At 39.2% G+C, this 20628-nt stretch overlaps 1 protein-coding gene across 7 annotated transcripts in view; it reads left to right on the forward strand.

The window, feature by feature from the left end:
• The window catches only part of TTC3 (tetratricopeptide repeat domain 3), a 126800-nt gene that overhangs the window by 85840 nt on the left and 20332 nt on the right, over window positions 1-20628 (forward strand). For all 7 annotated transcript variants that reach the window (XM_012445608.3, XM_012445634.3, XM_012445597.3 and 4 more), the window contains 4 exons: window positions 2491-3556; window positions 4505-4570; window positions 9644-9793; window positions 19349-19488. In XM_012445608.3, the coding sequence (XP_012301031.2) occupies window positions 2491-3556; window positions 4505-4570; window positions 9644-9793; window positions 19349-19488 (1422 nt within the window). The remainder of the gene's footprint in view (window positions 1-2490; window positions 3557-4504; window positions 4571-9643; window positions 9794-19348; window positions 19489-20628) is intronic.

Raw genomic sequence — 20628 nt, forward strand, 5'->3', positions numbered from 1 at the left:
TCCGAATGTATGAAAAATATGTTGCTCTGTAGCTAGCAGGGAAAATGTAGAGGCTCTAAGTCCTTGATAAATATTTTTTTCTGATTATAAAAGTAGTAATACAAATTTTTATGGAATTTTATGGAATTACTCTAAAGGAAAAAAATTTAAATTCTGAATAATTTTACCACCCAGATACAACCACAGTTAGCTTTTGGTATATATTCTTTCTGACATAAAATGTATATGTGTAAAACATTTTTTAAAGTTTCCAGCTGTGATTTTAGTACATACTCAATCTTCATTTGCCTTTTTCACCTAAAAACGCATGGTGCCTTTTCATATCCTTTAATATTCTTCAGGAACATGACATTCACTGTTTGTCTTCATCAGCCTTTGTGTTGCTAATCCCCCCTGTGGCTTTCACTCTATTGCTAAGTTACTAAAACTAGTTTCCTTTCATGTGGTCTCTGTTCTTTAGTTACCATAGTTCACATTCATGTGTTTTAATCCAGGTAGAAAAGCTTTATTTTTCAATGATGCTCTTTAATATTCATTATGGAGAGCAAAACTATACAGTCCAGCAGATGCTTTAATTTTTTTTTAAAGGGTAAATGTGAGCTGGGCATGGTGGCTCACACTTGTGATCCCAGCACTTTGGGAAGCCGAGATGGGTGGATCACAAGGTCAGGAGATCAAGACCATCCTTGCCAACATGGTGAAACCCTGTCCCTACTAATAATATAAAAGTTAGCTGAGTGTGGTGTTGTGCACCTGTAATCCCAGCTACTTAGGAGGCTGAAGCAGAAGAATCACTTGAACCCAAGATGCGGAGATTGCAGTGAGCTGAGATCATGCCACTGCACTCCAGCCTGATGACAAATCAAGACTTCATCTCCAGGGGAAAAAAAAAAAGATAAATTCATCAGTTTTTCTGCTGTTGCTTTTGGCAGTTTAACAGTGACTGGAAAGGGGTGTCCCTTTAAACAGATGGTAGGAGCCAAGGTTATTTATACCAGTCAGCCAAAATACTCAACAAAGATGCCTGTTCTGAGACTACAATGCTTTATTTTTTTTTTTTTACCTTACTCTCCCTGAGCCCCTTCTGCTTTGAGAGATTTCTCTATGAAAAAGGAAGTTTGATGGTTATCTTGGGCCATATCTTACCTTACCTTACAAAACAGCATGTATGTAGAGAAGTTTCAATTGTAGAGATTATTCAAAGAGAAAAATATTTATCATAAAACACATTGAAAGAGATTTTTGGGTGACTTTTAAGTATGTAGAGCAGGAGTGCAGACAAAAGTGGCATTTGGTTTTTATCGGGTATTACTTCAAATAGAGGTTATTTTATTTTATTTATTTATTTTTTTGAGATGGGGTCTTGCTCTGTCGCCAGGCTGGAGCACAGTGACGCAGTCTCGGCTCACTGCAACCTCTGCCTCCCGGGTTCAAGCGATTCTTCCACTTCAGCCTCCCGAGTAGCTGGGACTACAGGCGCGTGCCAAATGCCTGGCTAATTTTTGTATTTTTACAAATACAAAAGTAGAGACGGGGTTTCACCATGTTGCCCAGGATGGTCTCAATCTCTTGACCTCATGATCCACCCGCCTCGGCCTCCCAAAGTGCTGGGATTATAGACGTGAGCAAATAGAGGTTATTTTTAACTGTCCTACACAATTATCTGCAGCAGCATCTGTGCATAAAGTGATTTTCTCTTGCCTCAAAGAAGTGCTGCCTTTACTTTCCTTATAAATAAATTATCCTCCTTTTTAACATTAATTTGCTAAGAAAGCTACTTTGGAGGCTTTTTATTCTTGAAAAAGCCTTGTTAGTGGTGCCTGTGCTAGTTGTTATGCCATTGTTATAGAGTGAATACAGAATTTGTTTGAGCCTGATTCCTTGAGCTTGATGCAAGAATGGGAAAATAGCTAGATTCAGAAGAGAAATGAAAAAACCTGGTTCAGAGCTGGAGTCAGACTAAGGGCCCATTACTGTGGATCTGGATCTTGAACTATCTTGGTTTATTGATCAGACATAATTAATTTCACTCCCTCTGAATCATTGAATATTTCTAAACAAAAAATTTAATAGACTTACTGTTTACAAATTCGAATAAGATTTGCTTTTGAGATTTGATTTTCTCTTTTTATTTAAAATTCTTATTATTGGCATTATTTTTTTCTGAATAAATTTACTTATTTTTTTTTGTTGTTTTTAGAATAAATTATATAACTACATAGTTGAAAGTTATAACTTTTTGATTCCCTTTTGCTTTTCCCCAAAAAAAGTTTTAAATGATCATTTTCTAGGAGGTAGACAAAATTTTCTTTATAGTATCATTGATTGCAGTTAACCTTATGTTTGTTATATTTGTTCTTGGGGAAAGGTTGAGGTCAGTGAAAAGTGAAACAATGTTTTGCTTTGGGAGAATACAAGTTGTTGTTTTTTTAATAAGCATATTCAAGAAATTCCTTATAGTAACTCATGTAAATATAATTTTTTTCCAAGTTACTTCTCTCAGTTGTTGGAGGAACATGGTCCCTTGGACATGAGTAACAAGATGTTCTCTGAAGAATATGAGTTTTTCCCAGAAGAAACTCGACAGATACTAGAAAAAGCAGGAGGCTTAAAATCTTTCCTCTTGGGATGTCCTCGTTTTGTTGTGATTGACAACTGTATTGCATTGAAGAAAGTTGCGTTACGGCTCAAGAAAAAAAGAAAGAAGAAAAACATTAAAACAAAAGTAGAAGAAATTTCAAAAACAGGAGAGTACTTACGAGTTAGACTACCACTGAATCCAGCTGCTAGGGAATTTAAACCAGATGTAAAATCTAAACCAGTGTCCGATGCATCTTCAGCCACAGCTTCTGAGTCTGTGAAACCCAAACCTGTGTCTGCAAATTCTCCCAAACCAGCTTGTGAAGATGTGAAGCCCAAACCAGTAGCCAATAATTCTTCTAGACAAGTTTCTGAGGATGGGAAACCCAAAGGGGTCACTTCTAATTCTCCCAAACCAGGCTCTGAGGATGCAAATTACAAGCGACTCTCCTCTAATTCTCCCAAACCGCTTCTTGAGGATATGAAACCAACTTATTGGGCTCAATCCCATTTGGTCACAGGATACTGTACGTATCTTCCTTTCCAGGGATTTGACATCACCCAGACACCGCCTGCATACATAAACGTGTTACCAGGTTTGCCCCAGTACACCAGCATATATACACCCTTGGCCAGCCTTTCTCCTGAATATCCGCTGCCAAGATCAATACCAGTGGTGCCGTCTTTTGTAGCCAATGACAGAGCAGATAAAAATGCTGCTGCCTATTTTGAAGGTCATCATTTGAATGCTGAGAATGCTACTTGTCACCAGATTGCCTCCGAAACACAGATCCTTGACGCCTCTACAGAAATATCTGTAAAGTCACAGTGCAGCACAGGTGATGCTGATACAGTCCTGAGTGAGTCTAACAGAAATCATGGGCACTGTGGCAATCCTAACAACAAATCTGAAGTCATTCCAGAAAACAGCAGCACAGTAACAAACATTCCACACATGCAGATGGTTGCCATACAGGTAAGACTTAAATAGAAACGTCTTCTTAATACTGAAGTTAAATTTTCCTTTTCATTTTTCATTGCCATTGTATTTACAAAAATCCTTAAAGTTGATTGACTTTATAATGGTTACTGAAGCTTTTTTCTGAAAATATTTTTAAAATATGAACTATTTTGTGAGGCGTGACACGTCTCTTAGAAGTTTAGGTTCAGTAAGTAATACCCATTTTTGCTACTGTAATTCTACACACATTGAGAAATAAGACAGCAGGTGGAGCCAAAACATCATCCTAAGAATTAACAAAGGTGCCAGAGGAGGAGGTGGCTGTTGCTGTAGGAAAGTTCCAAGTGCTAGCTGGCATTGTAGCCTACATCACAGCACCTTACCTGCCAGTTACAGGAGGGCCCACCTGGAGGCCTTCCAGCATGGGTGCCTGCCCCATAAGACTTACTGCATGGAGGAGGAAGGGAAAATGTGCTGGCCGCTCCTCAGAGAAGGAAAAAAGGAAGACCCTGGCCTACACATGCCCAGCTTCTCCTGTCAAACCAGGGAAGGAATGAGAATGTTAAAAAGAGACGGCCAGATAGAGAGAAACGAGGGATGTGTATGAATGAGTTCCTTCCTAACAAGCATGAGGCTAAATCAAGATTCCTCTATAGTTGCCTTTATAGGGTATGAATTCATTAAATCCTTATTGAATTTCCCCACTCTTCATTATGTTTTCTATTTTCTAGGAAGCTTTGAAAAAAATATGTTAAGAGCAATGGATCAAAATCATTTTCAATTATACTAATTCTAAATAATTTTCTAATATACATGTTTACAGAAACATGGAACATGATCTAAATGGGAAAAAAAAACTTAAAAAAAATTGTGTGTGTGTTTTAAAGTGTTATTACATGATGGGTTTATTTTACTAGAGCAATTGAGACAAACTGAATTTTAATTTTTTGTTTTGCCCCGCAGGTATCTTGGAACATAGCACACAAAGAAGTCAATACTGAGCCATATAATCCTTTTGAGGAACATCAAGTGAGTCAAAATTGTTTTGAACTGTTTAAAGGTTTAGTTTTCATTAATTTATCTAGATGGAATGATGAACTAGAACTATTTTGGAGCCAGCTTAATCCACACAAAGTTATCAGGAATAAGCTTGAGAACATAACAAAAAAAATGATTTTTATTGTTGAAATTTGAGAAGAGAAGGAAAAGATAAATTTTTTCTGGCATATTTATTTTAAAGTACAATAGCTTTATTGTTTTGTTTCATTTATTTTGTTTTATTTTAAAACATTTTTATTATTTTAATTTTATCTTAATTATTTTTTTGAGACAGAGTCTCACTGTCGCCCAGGGTGGCCCGCTTTATTGTTTTAACTGGTATAATGAGCATGTAATAATTTATAAGTAAGCTTATTCATGTGAATAATACAGAAAGATATTATAAAGACTATTTCTACTATAATGATGATTCAATTAGAAAACCTACTAATATAATTTACTTTGTTAATATATATCATAAGAGAAAAGTTGTCTTATCAACTCAAAGTTGCTGAAAGGATATTGGATAAAATTCAGGTCACTGTCTTGACCAAAACTAGTAAGAAAATGGGAATTGATGAATATTTCTCAACATGCTAATATTTTAAGCCAAAAGCCATCATCTTGCTTAATGGTGAAGCATTATAGAGGCTAAGGTTGTGTACCAGGAAAATCCAAAATGATCAACTGAAAACCTATGCTAAAATGTAAGAGAATGCAAAACGGTAATTGGATATAAAAGAAACACCTTTTTATATACAAGCAGTTACCTGTTAGAAAGTGTTGAAAGAAAATATTTTCAATACCAAGAGATAAAATACTTAAATATATGTAAAGAAAATTTTAAAATGCTGCAGAGAGACACATAAAAGCCTTAAATGAAAAGATATTTCATGTACTTGGATAAGAACACCTCTTATGATGACGAGATTGGTTCTCCCTAAAGCTTTTTAAAATTTAACACAACCCCAGTGTATACATAAACAGGGCAAATTAGTTATGTATTGCCGTATATATATAACAAACAACTTCAAAACCTAATGACTTAAAACAGTAAACATTTCACAATTGTGAAATTTCACAAGTTCTAGGTCAGGAATTCAGAAGCAGCTTAGCTGAATGGTTCTTGAGATTCTCATAGGATTAGCTAAGATGTTGACGAGAGCTCAGTCATCTGCAGGAGTAACTGATGCCAGAGGTTCTAATCCCAAGATGGCTCACTCACATGGCTGGCAAATGGGTGTTGGCCAGTTGGCAGGAAGCTTCAGTTCCTTGCCTTATGGACCTCCACGTAGTCCTGCTTGACCTCATGGGGCTGGCTTTTTCCAGAGAGTGTGATCCCAGAAGTTGCAATGCTTTATGAAGTCACAAATCATCACTTCTGCTGCATTCTCTTGGTCATACAGACCAACCCACCAACCCTGATACATGGTAAGAGAGGTCTGTAAAAGGTGGTGAATATCAAGAGGCTTGGTTACTGCACAGGGTTAATTTGAAACTAGACAGCTTGATTCTAAACTTCATATGTAAAAATGAACATCAAGAATGGATATGGAAGAGAAACTGTAAGAAAGGGAGTTATGCAACTAAATATCAAAACACAATATAAATCTATATTACCACATACATAGATCATTAATGTGAGACTGCCTGGCCAACATGGCGAAACCCCGTCTCTACTAAAAATACAAAAATTAGCCAGGCCTGGTGGCTCACGCCTGTAATCCCAGCTACCTGGGAGACTGAGGCAGGAGAATTGCTTGAACCCGGGAGTGAGCCAAGATCTCACCACTGCACTCCAGCCTGGGCGACAGAGTGAGACTTCATCTCAGTCAATCAATCAGTTGATAAAGATGGTAAATTATCAGTAAGCAAAAAGTGGACTAAAAATGGGAATTTTCTTTTTTTTTTTTTTTTTTTTTTTTTTGAGTTGGAGTCTCACTCCATCGCCCAGGCTGGAGTGCAGTGGCATGATCTTAGCTCACTAGAACCTCCACCTCCTGAGTTCAAGCGATTCTCCTGCCTCAGCCTCCTGAATAGTTGGGACTACAGGCACATGCCACCACGCCCAGCTAATTTTTATATTTTTTAGAAGAGATGGGGTTTCATCATTGGCCAGGCTGGTCTCGAACTCATGACCTCATGGTCCGCATGCCTCAGCCTCCCAGAGCACTGGGATTACAGACATGAGCCACTGTGCCCAGCCGGGAAAAGATGAACAACCTGTCACAAAGATGAGAAGGGATGTGAATAGAATTCACAAAGAAAGAAAGTATTTTTAAACATATAAAAAGATGCCCACCCCACTTGAAATAAGAAAAGCAATCATTCATATTTTGGAGGATAGTGAAGCTGAAATTTCTGGGAAGGCAGTTAGGAATCGATCTGTACTCATATATGTGTAGAGAGACCAGTGAGCCAAGCGTATTTGTAGTTTGTTTTGTCTGAATTTGTATCAGCAGAAAATTGAATACAGTCTAAACCTCCATCAATAGTGGACGAGCTAAATTATGATATAACTATAAAATGAAATATTCTGTCATTTAAAAAGCAGTTCTACAGTTAAATACAGAATGATTGACAAGATCAATGTCTAGTTAAGTAGGTAGATCAGAACTTTGTGTTTCCTGCTGCTATTTGTGCAAATAGCCTTTAGTTTTTGCTAATTATAAACATATAGAGTCCTTAAATATTTTAGATGAATAATACCAAAAATTATGAAAGAGAAATTGAAAATCATCTACCTTCCCATCACCCATGTTAATATTTTGATGTGTAGCCTTCCAGGCTGTTTGAACATTTACATATAATTAAACAATCGTTTTTTAAAGATGGGATCACAGCATATATCTTGTATTTGAAATTTTCAGCCTTTAATTAATATATTGTAGACTTGTTTCCAGATCAGTAAATACGATTTATAGCATCATTTTAAATGGATACTTGGTTTTCCATTTTATTAATGTGATAATTTATTTGACCAATTTCTTATTGTTGAACATTTAAATTGTGTCAGCTTTTTATTTATTATTATTATTATTATTATTATTATTTTTTTTTGAGACGGAGTTTCACTCTTATTACCCAGGCTGGAGTGCAATGGCGCGATCTCGGCTCACCGCAACCTCCGCCTCCTGGGTTCAGGCAATTCTCCTGCCTCAGCCTCCTGAGTAGCTGGGATTACAGGCACGCGCCACCGTGACCAGCTAATTTTTTGTATTTTTAGTAGAGACGAGGTTTCACCATGTTGACCAGGATGGTCTCGATCTCTTGACCTTGTGATCTGCCCGCCTCGGCCTCCCAAAGTGCTGGGATTACAGGCGTGAGCCACCACGCCCGGCCCTGTGTCAGCTTTTTATGCTTACAAAGTGCTATAGTGAACATTTTTGCCTGTTTAGTCTTGTTGAAGTCTTATGCTGTACTTAGCTTTAAACCAGATAGTTTCTGTTGTTTAATGAGTCAGTGCTTTTGACCCTCAAATAAATGCTTTTATCAGTGATGGGACCGTTCACAAATGCGTTCTTAAATTAACTCTTAGTTTTAGGACCTTGGTGCTAGTATAGTTAATTGCTGGCTTCTTAACTAGTGAGACTTGCATTTGAATCCCAGCATTGCTACTTTTTCCTGGGACTTTGACAAGTTGTCTCTTCTGGTTTTCTGATCTATTAAAGGCAAAAATAATGTATTTCTCACAGAAGTATGGTGAAATTTAAATGTAATAACAGAGGCAGCATCTAGCTTCCTGCCTGTCTCTTTTGGTGATTTGGGACATAAAAATTCATTCATAATAGCAAGTTACTATTCACTGTGATCCTTTTGCTGAATCAAGAAATAAAATAGAAGTAATTAAGGTCTCAAACTATAAAGTTTTGCTCCTGGATGATAGTAAGGTTGACTGTTTAATTTATTTATTTAAACATGGACTCTATAGTGCTAAACATTCAGTTTGGGCAGACAAAGAGGCATGGTCCAAAGCAAACTGGCACGGATGGTCAATCTGACCATAATTCACAGTTCTCTAACAGATCATTCACAGAGTTTCAAATATTTGATTTCCTGCTTTTTTACACTTGAAAGATGCTAAGATATTGGGGGAAGGTGCAGGAGATGTCATAGGTGGACCAGGTTTGTGCCTGGGATAGATTTCCAAAGCCTGGCTTTGGGTTTTGTTGTTTTTGTTTTGAGACAGAGTCTCGTCCTGTCGCCCAGGCTGGAGTGCAATGGTGAGATCTCGGCTCACTGCAATTTTTTGTTGTTAAGCTGGTGCAAGAAACATAACTGACTGACAGGCGCAGTGGCTCACGCCTGTAATCCCAGCACTTCGGGAGGCTGAGGCGGGTGGATCATGGGGTTAGGAGTTCGAGACCAGCCTGGCCAACATAGTGAAACCTCATCTCTAATGAAAATACAAAAATTACCTGGGCTTGGTGGTGTGCGCCTGTAGTCCTAGCTACTCTGGAGGCTGAAGTAGGAGAATCGCTTGAATCTGGGAGGTAGACATTGCAGTAAGCCAAGACTGTACCATTGCACTCCAGCCTGGGCCACAGCGAGACTCCATCTCAAAAAAAAAAAAAAAAAAAGGAAACATAATTGACAATAATTCATTGATAATATTTTAATTTGTCTTTTGAAATAACCAGCAACTATTTATTTGAAACACTTAAAGCCAAAGTTAATATGTTCTGTTTATAACTAAAATATGTGTAATATGTGCAAGCTCTTTAAACCTAATAAATAATCTTTGGTGTTAATTGTGGAGAGCGACATTTTAATCAAACTGTTGATCTAATACTGAACCCTTCTAAAACAAATATTCAGAACTAATTATGTATAGATTGGAGAATTTATGAATTCCAATAATATGAATGATTGTGTTTATCAAAGAGCTGGTTTTGCTAACCAGCTTTTTTTTAGGGGTTTTTAATTCCTGAGTTATTGTGACATTTCCCTTGTAAATTTTCATCTGCCTTTTACTCTTCTTTATTTTAAGAAACAGTAAAGAACAATATCATAAGTAGGCATTTTAAATGATTTTTAATAGATTGTTTTGCAATTCACTATCAGGGGGAAATTTCACGGATTGAAAAGGAGTACCAAGTATTACAAGAGCAGCTTAAAGAAGCGTATGAAAATTATGAGCAGATAAAACTTAAGGGCTTAGAAGAGACCAGGGACCTGGAAGAAAAGTTGAGAAGGAACTTAGAAGAAAACAAGGTAATCCTATCTGAAACTTGTCTTTAATCGCATGCAGCATAATTAGGAGAATATGAGTGTAACTGTGCTTGTGCAGCCTCAGCTGAACTTCTGCATTGTTGGCTAAACAAAAGATTCTTTCTCAGAATTGCCTGCTTCAGATTTCTTTGTGACATAGTAAAGTGGTTATTTCTTGCTGTGCTTTAGAACCTCTGCAGACTGCCTTATGAGAAAGGGGCTGTAAATCTGGGTTTTTGTTTAGCTGTAGTTCAGTTTGCTTGGTTAAGTAAAACTCTATTTTATGAGCTCCGAGGTAAATTCTTGTTAATATTGAGAGGCAGCATAGCAATAGAGGTTCAGAATGAGAGCCCTGGAGACAGACTGGCTGGGTTCAGATCTAGGCTGGGTTCTGTACTAGTTCTATTCTTGGGCAATTTACTTACCTTCTCTGTGCTTTAATTCCTTACTTGGAAAATGTGAGTAATAATAGCTCACATTTTGTATGGTTAGATTAACACTTAGAAAGTACTTAAAACTGCCTTGTTAGTAAGGACTCAGAAGGTATTGACAGCCACTGCTTTTATCATCATCTTTATCTTACTCCTAAGGAAGTGTAAGAATAACACATGGAGCCTTAGACAAACTAGAACTGTAAAGTCACCCAGAGTATCTTGTTGAGATCTGCTGATCTTGAATTGTTAGTCAAGATTGATCATCAAATACATGGTTAGTGGAGGGGTAGCAGTTAGTGGCAAAGCCAAACTGAATTAGTGGGGAAATGGAATCATAGATGTGAGGAAATCATGGTGCATTTATTTTTAAAAGCTACCATGATCTGTTTAGAAAGGTAACAAAAGGATAGTAATTCATTTAAGAAAGGAGGAGTTTGTTCCAGAAGTCTGGATCAATAGCTGGGGTAACATATTAAATAGAAGAAAATTAGCTTAATGGGACCTTAATCAGCAAACTTGTTTACTAAGATTTTAGTAGAAATCTTAGGTTCAGTTTGTAAAGGTAACTGTCATAACATTTCCCCAAGAGCTGTTTATACTCAAGATGGGACTGGGGAGATTCTAAGGACAAGAATAATTAGGTAGAACCAGAGACTTTCTACTCAGTTTCCTGACTGGGAGAAGGAAAAAAGAACAAAAAGCAAAACTCTGTATAGCCTCGTGACATATGGAACGCAAGTGTCTATAAGCTACTCGGGGGGTTAACAAAACAATAATTTTATAAACCTTACGTTGCCTCAGGAAACTTCAGTTTTAATAAATCCGTGTGGGAATGCCTGTGGCTGCTTGTTTGAGTGATGAGGGCAGATTGGAGACATAGTCACTTAAAGGTAGCATTCAGCCAGTGAGGTATCTTTCTTTCTGGCTTTTTGAGCTTTCTGAATTGCTGGTCTGACTGCATGCTGTGTGTGTACAGTTCATCACACAGATAATGTGTACACAAATCTTTGTACAGTCAGTCCAGAAGAGTCTGGGAAATCAAGCACCCAGGGATGGTGTGGGGGCTGCAAGGGAGCCACAGCTCCAGGTTTGGGCTTTTTTTTTTTAACTTGTTAAGGCTTTGAGTCTGCTGTTGTGTGGCCCTACTCAAGAATGCCTTAAAAGAGCGGTTACTAAACCCCCCAAATTATAGGCCTGATAAGTTATTAGACTTGCCATGTAAAATGTGTACCTATTCCCTACCAGGGTAAGTTGCTAATCTGAGTTCCTTGGGTTGGTGTCCACACAACAATAGATGAGATTTAGCCACAGTCATTTCTTTATTAATAGTGATTATGCTTATAGCTCATGGAGAAATTTTTTATAAACATAGAAAACGTGGGGCTTTTCCTGATCTTTCCCTTTGGCCTTTGACTGCAGATTGCTGAGGTTATGAGCTAACCAACTTTTCCTTTTACTCCAGTTACTTGATGCCATGTTTGGATGTAGCAGATGCACACCGAGCCCCTTATAGAGAACAGAAAAACAGGGAAGCTATAGAAATCTGAGAGCGTTAGAGTCCCACTGTCCACACCACTCCCCAGCACCGCCACGTAATAGCTTCGTGATGTTAGACAATTCTTCAGCCTCTTTGCCCCCAGTGTTCTCATTAATAATATATTGCCTACGTCACAGCTTTGTGAGGCCTCATCTGGGGTGGTTGAAAAAGGACAGGGGATAGCCAGAGATAGTAAGTGCAGTACTCAAGGAGGAGCTGTCCCACCCAAAATTCTACTTGTGCCTCTGCTAAGAAAATCTTTTTTTTTTTTTTTTTTTGGAGACTGAGTTTCACTCTTGTTACCCAGGCTGGAGTGCAATGGCGTGATCTCGGCTCACTGCAACCTCCGCCTCCTGGGTTCAGGCAATTCTCCTGCCTCAGCCTCCCGAGTAGCTGGGATTACAGGCACGCGCCACCATGCCCAGCTAATTTTTTGTATTTTTAGTAGAGATGGGGTTTCACCATGTTGACCAGGATGGTCTCGATCTCTTGACTTCGTGATCCACCCACCTCGGCCTCCCAAAGTGCTGGGATTACAGGCGTGAGCCACCACGCCTGGCAGAAAATCATTTTTTTACAAACCACTTTAAGAATGCTTAGCATATACTAAGCATCAGTAAAAATCTGAGCTAGCTATTATGTATAGCTGATGGGGTTCTATTATTATTCATGAGCTAAGAATGGCCTCTGTAGGTCATTAGTACAGTTATCTATTCTCTGCTGGTAAAAAAGTAGCTTTTTTAAAGCCAGAATCTCCTGTTGGTTTTTATGTACGCTAACCTGCGACTGCCAGGTTATAACTGGTTGCACTATTGCTCAAGGACATATGCTCATTTTTGTTTGATTGAGAATAATTCACATAACATAAAATTTGCTGTTTTAACCATTATAAAGTATACAATATAGTGGTTTTTGAATATTCACATTATTGTGTAACCATTACCACTATCTAACTCCAGAAAACTTTTATCACCCTCAAATAGAAACCCCATATCTATTAATCAGTCACTCTCTATCTGCCCAGGACATATGGTCTTAAGGTGCTTTAATGGGATGCTAAGATGGGCATTGAGTCAATATCAGCTCTTAAAACACTGTCAGATTATTTGGCCTAGAATAATTTATGGGGTAGATTTTTGGACCTTGTTAGTATTAGAACAGAATCTTGGCCCTGCCTGCCAAAACTTCCTCAGCCCACACCGGTGCAGAGGTAGGGATTCTCCTCTTCAGTCATGGGGCCTTGTCAAGTTCAGCCTTTTTTTAATCTAACATTTATGAAGCTCCTATTATGTGCCATAGTCAATTGCTAATTTTTACATGAATCTCAAAACAGTCCTCATACAATAGTGTTATACTCTAGTACACTAATATCCATGTTACTGATGAGGAAATGGGGGTGGGAGCAGCTAATGCAGCTTGCCCCAAGTCACACCAGCACGAAGTGGCAGAACAGGTCATGAGTGTCAGGCTCCAGAGCCCATGCATTTGTCCTCCCTTTAGAGAAAGTCAGTTCCACAGCCCAGTTCAGCTAATTGTTAGGAAGGTTTCTCACCACTTTACAGTAGTGTAGGCGTATCAATTAATCACTGTCATAAGAACACTGAGTAACTGCCAGCCAGAAAACCCCAGTGACACGTGACTGTAAACACTAAGTGCAGGAGGTCTGGATCGGCTGGTCCTGCTTGGGCTTGGCTGGGTTAGTTCACCTTTGGGCCAGCAAGAGCTCTGCAGTGTCTTTGCTGTTCTTGCCTACATATCTGAGATCGGCTGGCTATGGATTGATTGATCTAGAATGGCCTCAGCTGGGATGACTGGGACAACTAGCTCTGCTCCACAGGTCTTGCATCTTCCACCCTGAAAATCCTATTCTCAAGGCAGTAGGAAGGTGCAAGGGCAAGGGCAAGCCAAGTGGCCACATGAGCACCTTTCAAGACTCTGCTGACTTCAGGTCTGCTCAGACGCCAACGGCAAAAGTAGTCACGTAGCCAGCCAGGGTCAGGGCTGGGGAAAATACACTTTGCCTCATTAGTGATGGGAACTGCAAGGTCACATGACAAACAGAGTGGCTACAGAGTGTGAAGGATGAAACTATGAATGCTGTCCCTCCACTATCGTAGGTCAGCACCAGTAATTTACTAACACTCAGTGATTACCAAGAGCCTTCTGTGATTGGTGCCTGCTTCATCTTCTGCCGTCTCCCTTGCCAGTTCTCTGCATTGTTCTCTAATTTAATGGATAATGTTTGTCATTCAATTTCTCACTTCCAAACCTTTTCCCAGTACCATCCCTTCTGCCTGGAGTGGTTTTCCTTCTCCCCGAGCCTGGCACCCTCCTGCTTATCCTTCGGGCATCACTTTCTTGAGGAAGCAGTTGTTGATGGCAACCTCAGGCTTGCTTACAGGCCTGTGTTCATGCAGTGGTGGTAATAATGACTGTGTGATACAGAAATTAGCATTTTGTAACGTCTTTACTGAGATATAATTAACCGTAGCATAAAATTTACCCATTTAAAATAGCTATTTTAATGGTTCTGGTATATGCACAGGGCTGTGCGTAGCACAGTCTTAAGTTTCAACCGTTTTCATCAACCTAAAAGGAAATCTTAAATGCAGTAGCTGTCACTACCCATTCTCTTCTGTCTCCCAGCCCTTGGCAACCACTGATGTACTCTCTGGATTTGTCTATTCTGGGCATTTTGTATAAATGGATCATGTTACATGTAGTCTTTTATAAGTGTCTTCTTTCACTTACAGTGTTTTCAAGGTTCATCCATGTATATCCATCTATGTTAATATGTATCAGTATGTCATTCCTTTTTACTGTGGAATAATCTATTGTATGACTATATCACATTTTATTCATTCACCAGTTGATTGACATTTGAGTTCTTTCCACCTTTTCACTATTCTGAATAATGCTGCTATGAACATTCACGGACAGTTTTTTCTGTGGACATATGTTTTCATTTCTTTTGGATATATGTGTAGGAGGGAAATTGCTGATCATGTGGCAATGCCATATTTAACCATTTGAGGAACTGCGAGGCTGTTCCCAAACCATCCTGCTAGCAGGATATGAAGGTTCCAACTTCTCCATTCTCACTTACACTTATCATCATTTATCTTTTTATTTAGGATCCTAATGGGTTTGGAGTGGTATCTCATTGTGGTTTTGATTTTTATTTCCCTAAAGGCTAATGATATTGAGCATCTTTTCATGTGCTTATTAGCCATTTGTATGTCTTGTTTGAAGGAATGTCTATTCAGATCCTTTATTCATTTATGAATTGAGCTTGTCTTTCTGTTATTTACTTATAAGAGTTTTTGGGCCAGGTGTGGTGGCCCACACCTATAAAATTACCACTTGGAGAGACCAAGGCAGGAAGGTCGCTTGAGCCCAGGAGTTTGAGACCAGCCTGGGCAACTTGGCAAGATCCTATCTCTACAAAAAGTTAAAAAATTAACCAGGTATGGTGGTGCCCCGCTGCAGTCCCAGCTACTTGGGAGGCTGAGCTGAGAGAATCACTTGAGCCCAGGAGTTTTGAGGCTACCATGAGCCAGGATCACGCCATTGCACTACAGCCTGGGCAACAGCAGAGTGAGACGCTGTCTCAAAAGAAAAAAAAAAAGAAACAAAACAGGGCTCACACCTGTAATCCCAGCACTTTGGGAGGCTGAAGTGGGAGAATTGCTTGAGCCCAGGAGTTCAAGACCAGCCAGGGCAATGTGATGAGACCCTCGCTCTCTACAAAAAAGAAAAATAAATAAATAAATAGTTAGGTATGGTGATACATACCTGTAGTCCCAGCTACTCAGGAGGCTGAGGTGGGAAAATCACTTGAGACCAGGAGCTCAAGGCTGCAGTGAGCCATGATCTCGCCACTGCACTTTGGACAACAGAGCAAGAACCTGTCTCAACAAAACAAAAACAAAGAGTTTTTATATATTCTGGATACAAGTTCCTTATCAAATATGTGATTTGCAAATAACTACTCCCATCCTCCCATTTCCATTTTATGGTATCATTTGCAGCACAAAAGGTTTTATTTTCAATACACTAAGTCCAATTTCTTTTATTATTTGTTACTTGTGCCTTTGGCATCATAGCTAAGAAACTCCCCTCTGCTTCAAGGGCACTGAGAGTTAACATTCTGTATTTGTTTTTTATTTTTTTATTTTTTTGAGATGGAGTTTTGCTCTTGCTGTCCAGGCTGGAGTGCAGTGGCATGATCTCAGTTCACTGCAACCTCCACCTCCTGGGTTCAAGTGATTCTCCTGCATCAGCCTCCTGAGTAACTGGGATTATAGGCACCCACCACCACCATGCCCAGCTAATTTTTTGCATTTTTAGTAGAGAGAGGGTTTCACTATGTTGGCCAGGCTGGGCTCAAACTCCTGACCTCAGGTGATCCACCTGCCTTGGCTTCCCAAAGTACTGGGATTACAGGCATGAGCCACTGTGCCCAGCCAATATTCTGTATTTTCTAAGAGTTTTATAGTTTTAGCTTACCCATTTAGGTCTGTGACACATTTTGAATTAATTTTAGAATGGTATGGTATAGTAATTATCTTTTATGCGTATTTTCTCCACCTGTGATCTTCTTGAGAGTAGGACTGTTTTTTTGTTTTGTTTTGCTTGTTTTTTGACATGGGGGTCTCATTATATTGCCAAGGTGGAACTCCTGGGCTCAAGGAATCCTCCTTCCTCAGACTCCTGAGTAGTTGAGACTACAAACACACACTACTATGCCCAAAAGGATGTTCTGTTTTTTGTTTTTAATTTTTTTTCTAGACAGAGTCCACTCTGTCACCAATCTGGAGTGCAGTGATGCCATCTCAGCTCACTGCAAGCTCTGCCTTCTGGATTCAAGTGATTCTCCTGCCTCAGCCTCCCAAGTAGCTGGGATTACAGGCACGTGCCATCATGCCAGTTAATTTTTGTATTTTTAATAGAGATGGGTTTCACCATGTTGGCCAGGATGGTCTCGATCTCTTGACCTCGTGATCCGCCCACCTCGGCCTCCCAAAGTGCTGGGATTACAGGCATGAGCCACCACACTTGGCTGGTTTTTATAGTCATCATTGGTTGACAGCGCCTAGCTCAGTATACAGACTCGAAGCTTGGCAAATGTTTATCAAACAATGTGTGCGTCACCCCCTGAAAAGCTGCATTTAATGAATTGTGTTTTTATATTCTCCATCAGCCTACATCAGAGGACATCAGGCTCACATTGTATGAAATTTGCTACTTTGTTTACTGCTATATGGAGTTGGGGATATTATCCATTCTTTCATGTGACAAATGTTTCTTGAATGTTGGTTCCAGGCTCTGTGCTGGTCTTGTGAGGCGTTTCTGCATTAATCCGCTTCGTGAGGCCCTTCTGTCCGCCATCGCTGCCAGGGCCTCTCTTGTGCAACTAGTTAGTTTTTGTGTTGTGGATACTGAATCGTACAGCTCATTATGTTTTCTCTTTGACCTTGTCTGCCAGACAGTTTTAATGTTATTTCTATAGAATGGTTAGGATCTCATGCCATTCATTTTTATATTACTCTGACTCGTGGTTTTGTATTGTCATTCCTCTCTTTTTATTCTGTTTTCTTTACCTGCTTAGCATTCTTTGTGTCTTTTAAAAAATTTATGTATATATTATGAAAGGTACCTCAAATATTTACTTTAGAACAACATTGAGGTTTAATAAAAAAGGTAAGAAAACAATTTTTTTTCTAATTGAGAAAAAGACCATCAGAAAGTGTTTATAGTTATGTCAATAAACTGTACATATAGCGGATACAGTTGTGTATAGCCTATTTGTTTTATGTTAAGTTTGAAAGAAAAAGATTCAGGAGATCATTCTGTCTTTCGTGCAGTCAGAAACAAGCTTGTGATAGCTGACCTGTTTAGGATTATGAGGCAGCTATGGCATTCAGCAGTGGTTAGTACAAATAGAAGATTAACTCATGTAGTATTTTCACTGGCTGAGCTATATGTGTGTGTATGTGTGCATGTGTTTATAATACTTTGTGCTTCTTGATACTTGAACTCCCTTAGGAACTTGTTGCCAACTAGGTTCTCATGCCCCAGCATAACCCTGTGGTTGCACATACTCTCCTAGCCAAAGGGCTGGATCCCAGGTGAGATTATTGGCTCAGAATAGGAGCAAAGGATAGGTGAGAAACAAGATTGGCTTGGCTGCCAGCAGCAAGGCATGCACATTCACATTGGCCCTGGTAATAGAACTGAACCAGGTAGAATACGGGATTCTTAAGTAGAGTAGGCATGGTGGTCACCCCAGTCACAGTAACTCAGGAAATTGAGGCTGAACAAAGTTGCAGCAAAGAAAATGTGAGAACTGGTTCCCATGTTAAAGGGAATGTTACTGAGCTGTTGTTCGGTTTCTGCCACCTAAGAACAGTTCTTCTGTGCCAAAATCAACCTTATCCCTGCTGTAGGGCTCAGAAATCTTAAAGAACCTTGATTGGTTAGCAAATCTGCCTTCCAGAAACATTGAAAACCCTGGTGTCTGAGGCTGAAGAGGGAGCAGCGGCCTCTTCAATTGATAGAGCTTTTGGCCTGAGGGCCATTATTTCCTATGGAATCCATGTAGGTTGACTTTAGTGTCCTTTCTGACAGAGAAGACCTCGAGTTTCTATAGCTGAACTGTGTTCCTCAGTGACCTAAGTGTGCTTTAAGTCTAAGCAGGAAGTTCAGGCTCTAGGGAACCTGATAGGAAGTAAAAAATGAAAAGTTTCCCTAAAGCAAATGTGAAGTTAGGATTTTATTAAGCCGTCATTGACAATAGTGGGATTTTAAACTAGAAAATATTTATGTTTCCTTTAAATATTGCTTTGATTCACATTTAAATTAGTTATTAGAAATAATAACATAGGGAATGTTTTACTTATAAGTGACTGGTATCGATAAGCATGTGCCCTACCCAAACCCCTTGCTACCATTGAATGGATGATACTTCAAAAAAGACATACAAGCTTTAGAGAATTTGTAGATTCAGAAGTTTCAAAAAGCAGCAACTACATAGGAAGCTGACAGAGAGGGCTGGATGTCAAGTGGTGCTGTACCAGATCCTCCAGGGGAATGGTAACTAGCATTGTGTCCAAAGAGGTTTTCATTTTTCTTTGTCACACTGTCTGAAATTCTGGCAGGTAACTCAACCCAAATGCCTTTAATGACCAGCGAGAGGATTACATTTATATGTATATTTATAAAAAGCAAACAAAAACTATTGGCTTTGCCAACTAAAACATGTGTACAGACTCTCTGTAGATTAGAGAATCATTTATGCGGGAGAGTGAAATATGGATACCTCTGGGCACATTGGAGTGGTTCTTCAGGGTACCTTGCTGTAATCAGGTGCACGTAGTGGGTAGGATGTGGCTGTCTGGTGTGACTTGGTGTCCCAGGCTTAGCTAGGGGGCACAGCCTGCCACAGGGTGCCAGCTTGGCAGTGTCTGTTCCACTGAACTTGAGTCATTGTTTAAGCTATGACACCATCACAATTCAAGCCTTTCAGTCTCTTTTGTTAAAAAGTATATCTTGCCATTTATTTAAGTATTTTCTAAATGCTTTTAGATCTCAAAGACGGAATTAGATTGGTTTCTTCAAGATTTGGAAAGAGAAATTAAAAAATGGCAACAGGAAAAAAAAGAAATCCAAGAAAGACTAAAATCACTGAAGAAGAAAATTAAAAAGATTTCAAATGCCAGTGAAATGTAAGTAATGATTGAAAGGCAGTAATTTTTATTTTTAAAAAATGTTGTAGCTTTTGGTTATTTTCACATTTTTGATATTTAATTTAAATGATATCAAGTAAAGTAAAAATGAAAAGGTACTGTTTTCAGTTTTTGTCTCAATTTAAAAAGCATTAATTGAGTAGTTACTTCACCTAAATTTTTTTCTAAACTTAATATTTTTTTCAGATAAATTAGATAAAAGTGAGAGAGTAGCATGGAGCTGGGAATCCCCAAGGAACTGACTTCCTTCCAGTTAGAACACCATCCCTTTCTCTGGCCCTCCTTTTTCTTATTGGTAAAACATGGGGCTGGTGTAAAATCTAAGATTATTTTCAAAAGTAAGATTCCGTGATGATAATGATATTTATCATTTTATCCTGAATCATTAACTTAATAAAGTTTGGTCTTGTAATGTGAAGGATTTGATAACATACACAGATCCTGGGCATGATTGTCAGGTGGGCTGAGAGTGTGTTTTAAGATCTTTTGTGATGCATCCCTAACCTCCCCCTACTCTAAACAGTCATATGTCAAATTCTTCAGCTTGTTTTCTACCACTGTGTAAGAAAACACCCAAAAGTCAGTGTCTTGGTTAGCAGCCATTGTATTTGCTCATGATCCTCCAATCTGGGCTGAGTTCAGCTGGACCATTCTTCTGCTGGTTTTGCTAGGTATCCTCATGTGGCTGAATTTATTTGGGTGATGACTGGGGCTGGCCTCAGCTGGGATGCTGGGGTGGCTCGGCCTCACTTTCTCTCTGTGATTTTTGTTTATGTGGTCTTTCCATGTGATCTCTAGCATGATAGCCAGACGTCTTACATAGTGGCTAAGGACTTCTAAGGGTGCAGAAGTGAAAGCCGCTAGGCCTCCTGAAGGTTCAGGCCCAGAACTGTCACAGAATCATCTCTGCCACCTTTTATTGCTTAAAACAAGTCATAGGCTTCTTAGCCCAGATTCTAGGGCATGCATAATGGGAGGCTGGGTTCGTTGAGGGCCACGCTACACACTCACCTTTCAAGGGCTTTTGTGTTTTTCCATGCTGCATGCTGTATGATCAGATGACTTTTATTGTGAGTCTTGCTAGCATGACATTTGGGCAGTTTTTAGGCAGTCCTCAAA

Source organism: Aotus nancymaae, unplaced genomic scaffold, assembly GCF_030222135.1.
Source record: "Aotus nancymaae isolate 86718 unplaced genomic scaffold, 86718_ANA_hifiasm-v0.15.2.pri h1tg000022l_1, whole genome shotgun sequence".
Classification (NCBI taxonomy): domain Eukaryota; kingdom Metazoa; phylum Chordata; class Mammalia; order Primates; family Aotidae; genus Aotus; species Aotus nancymaae.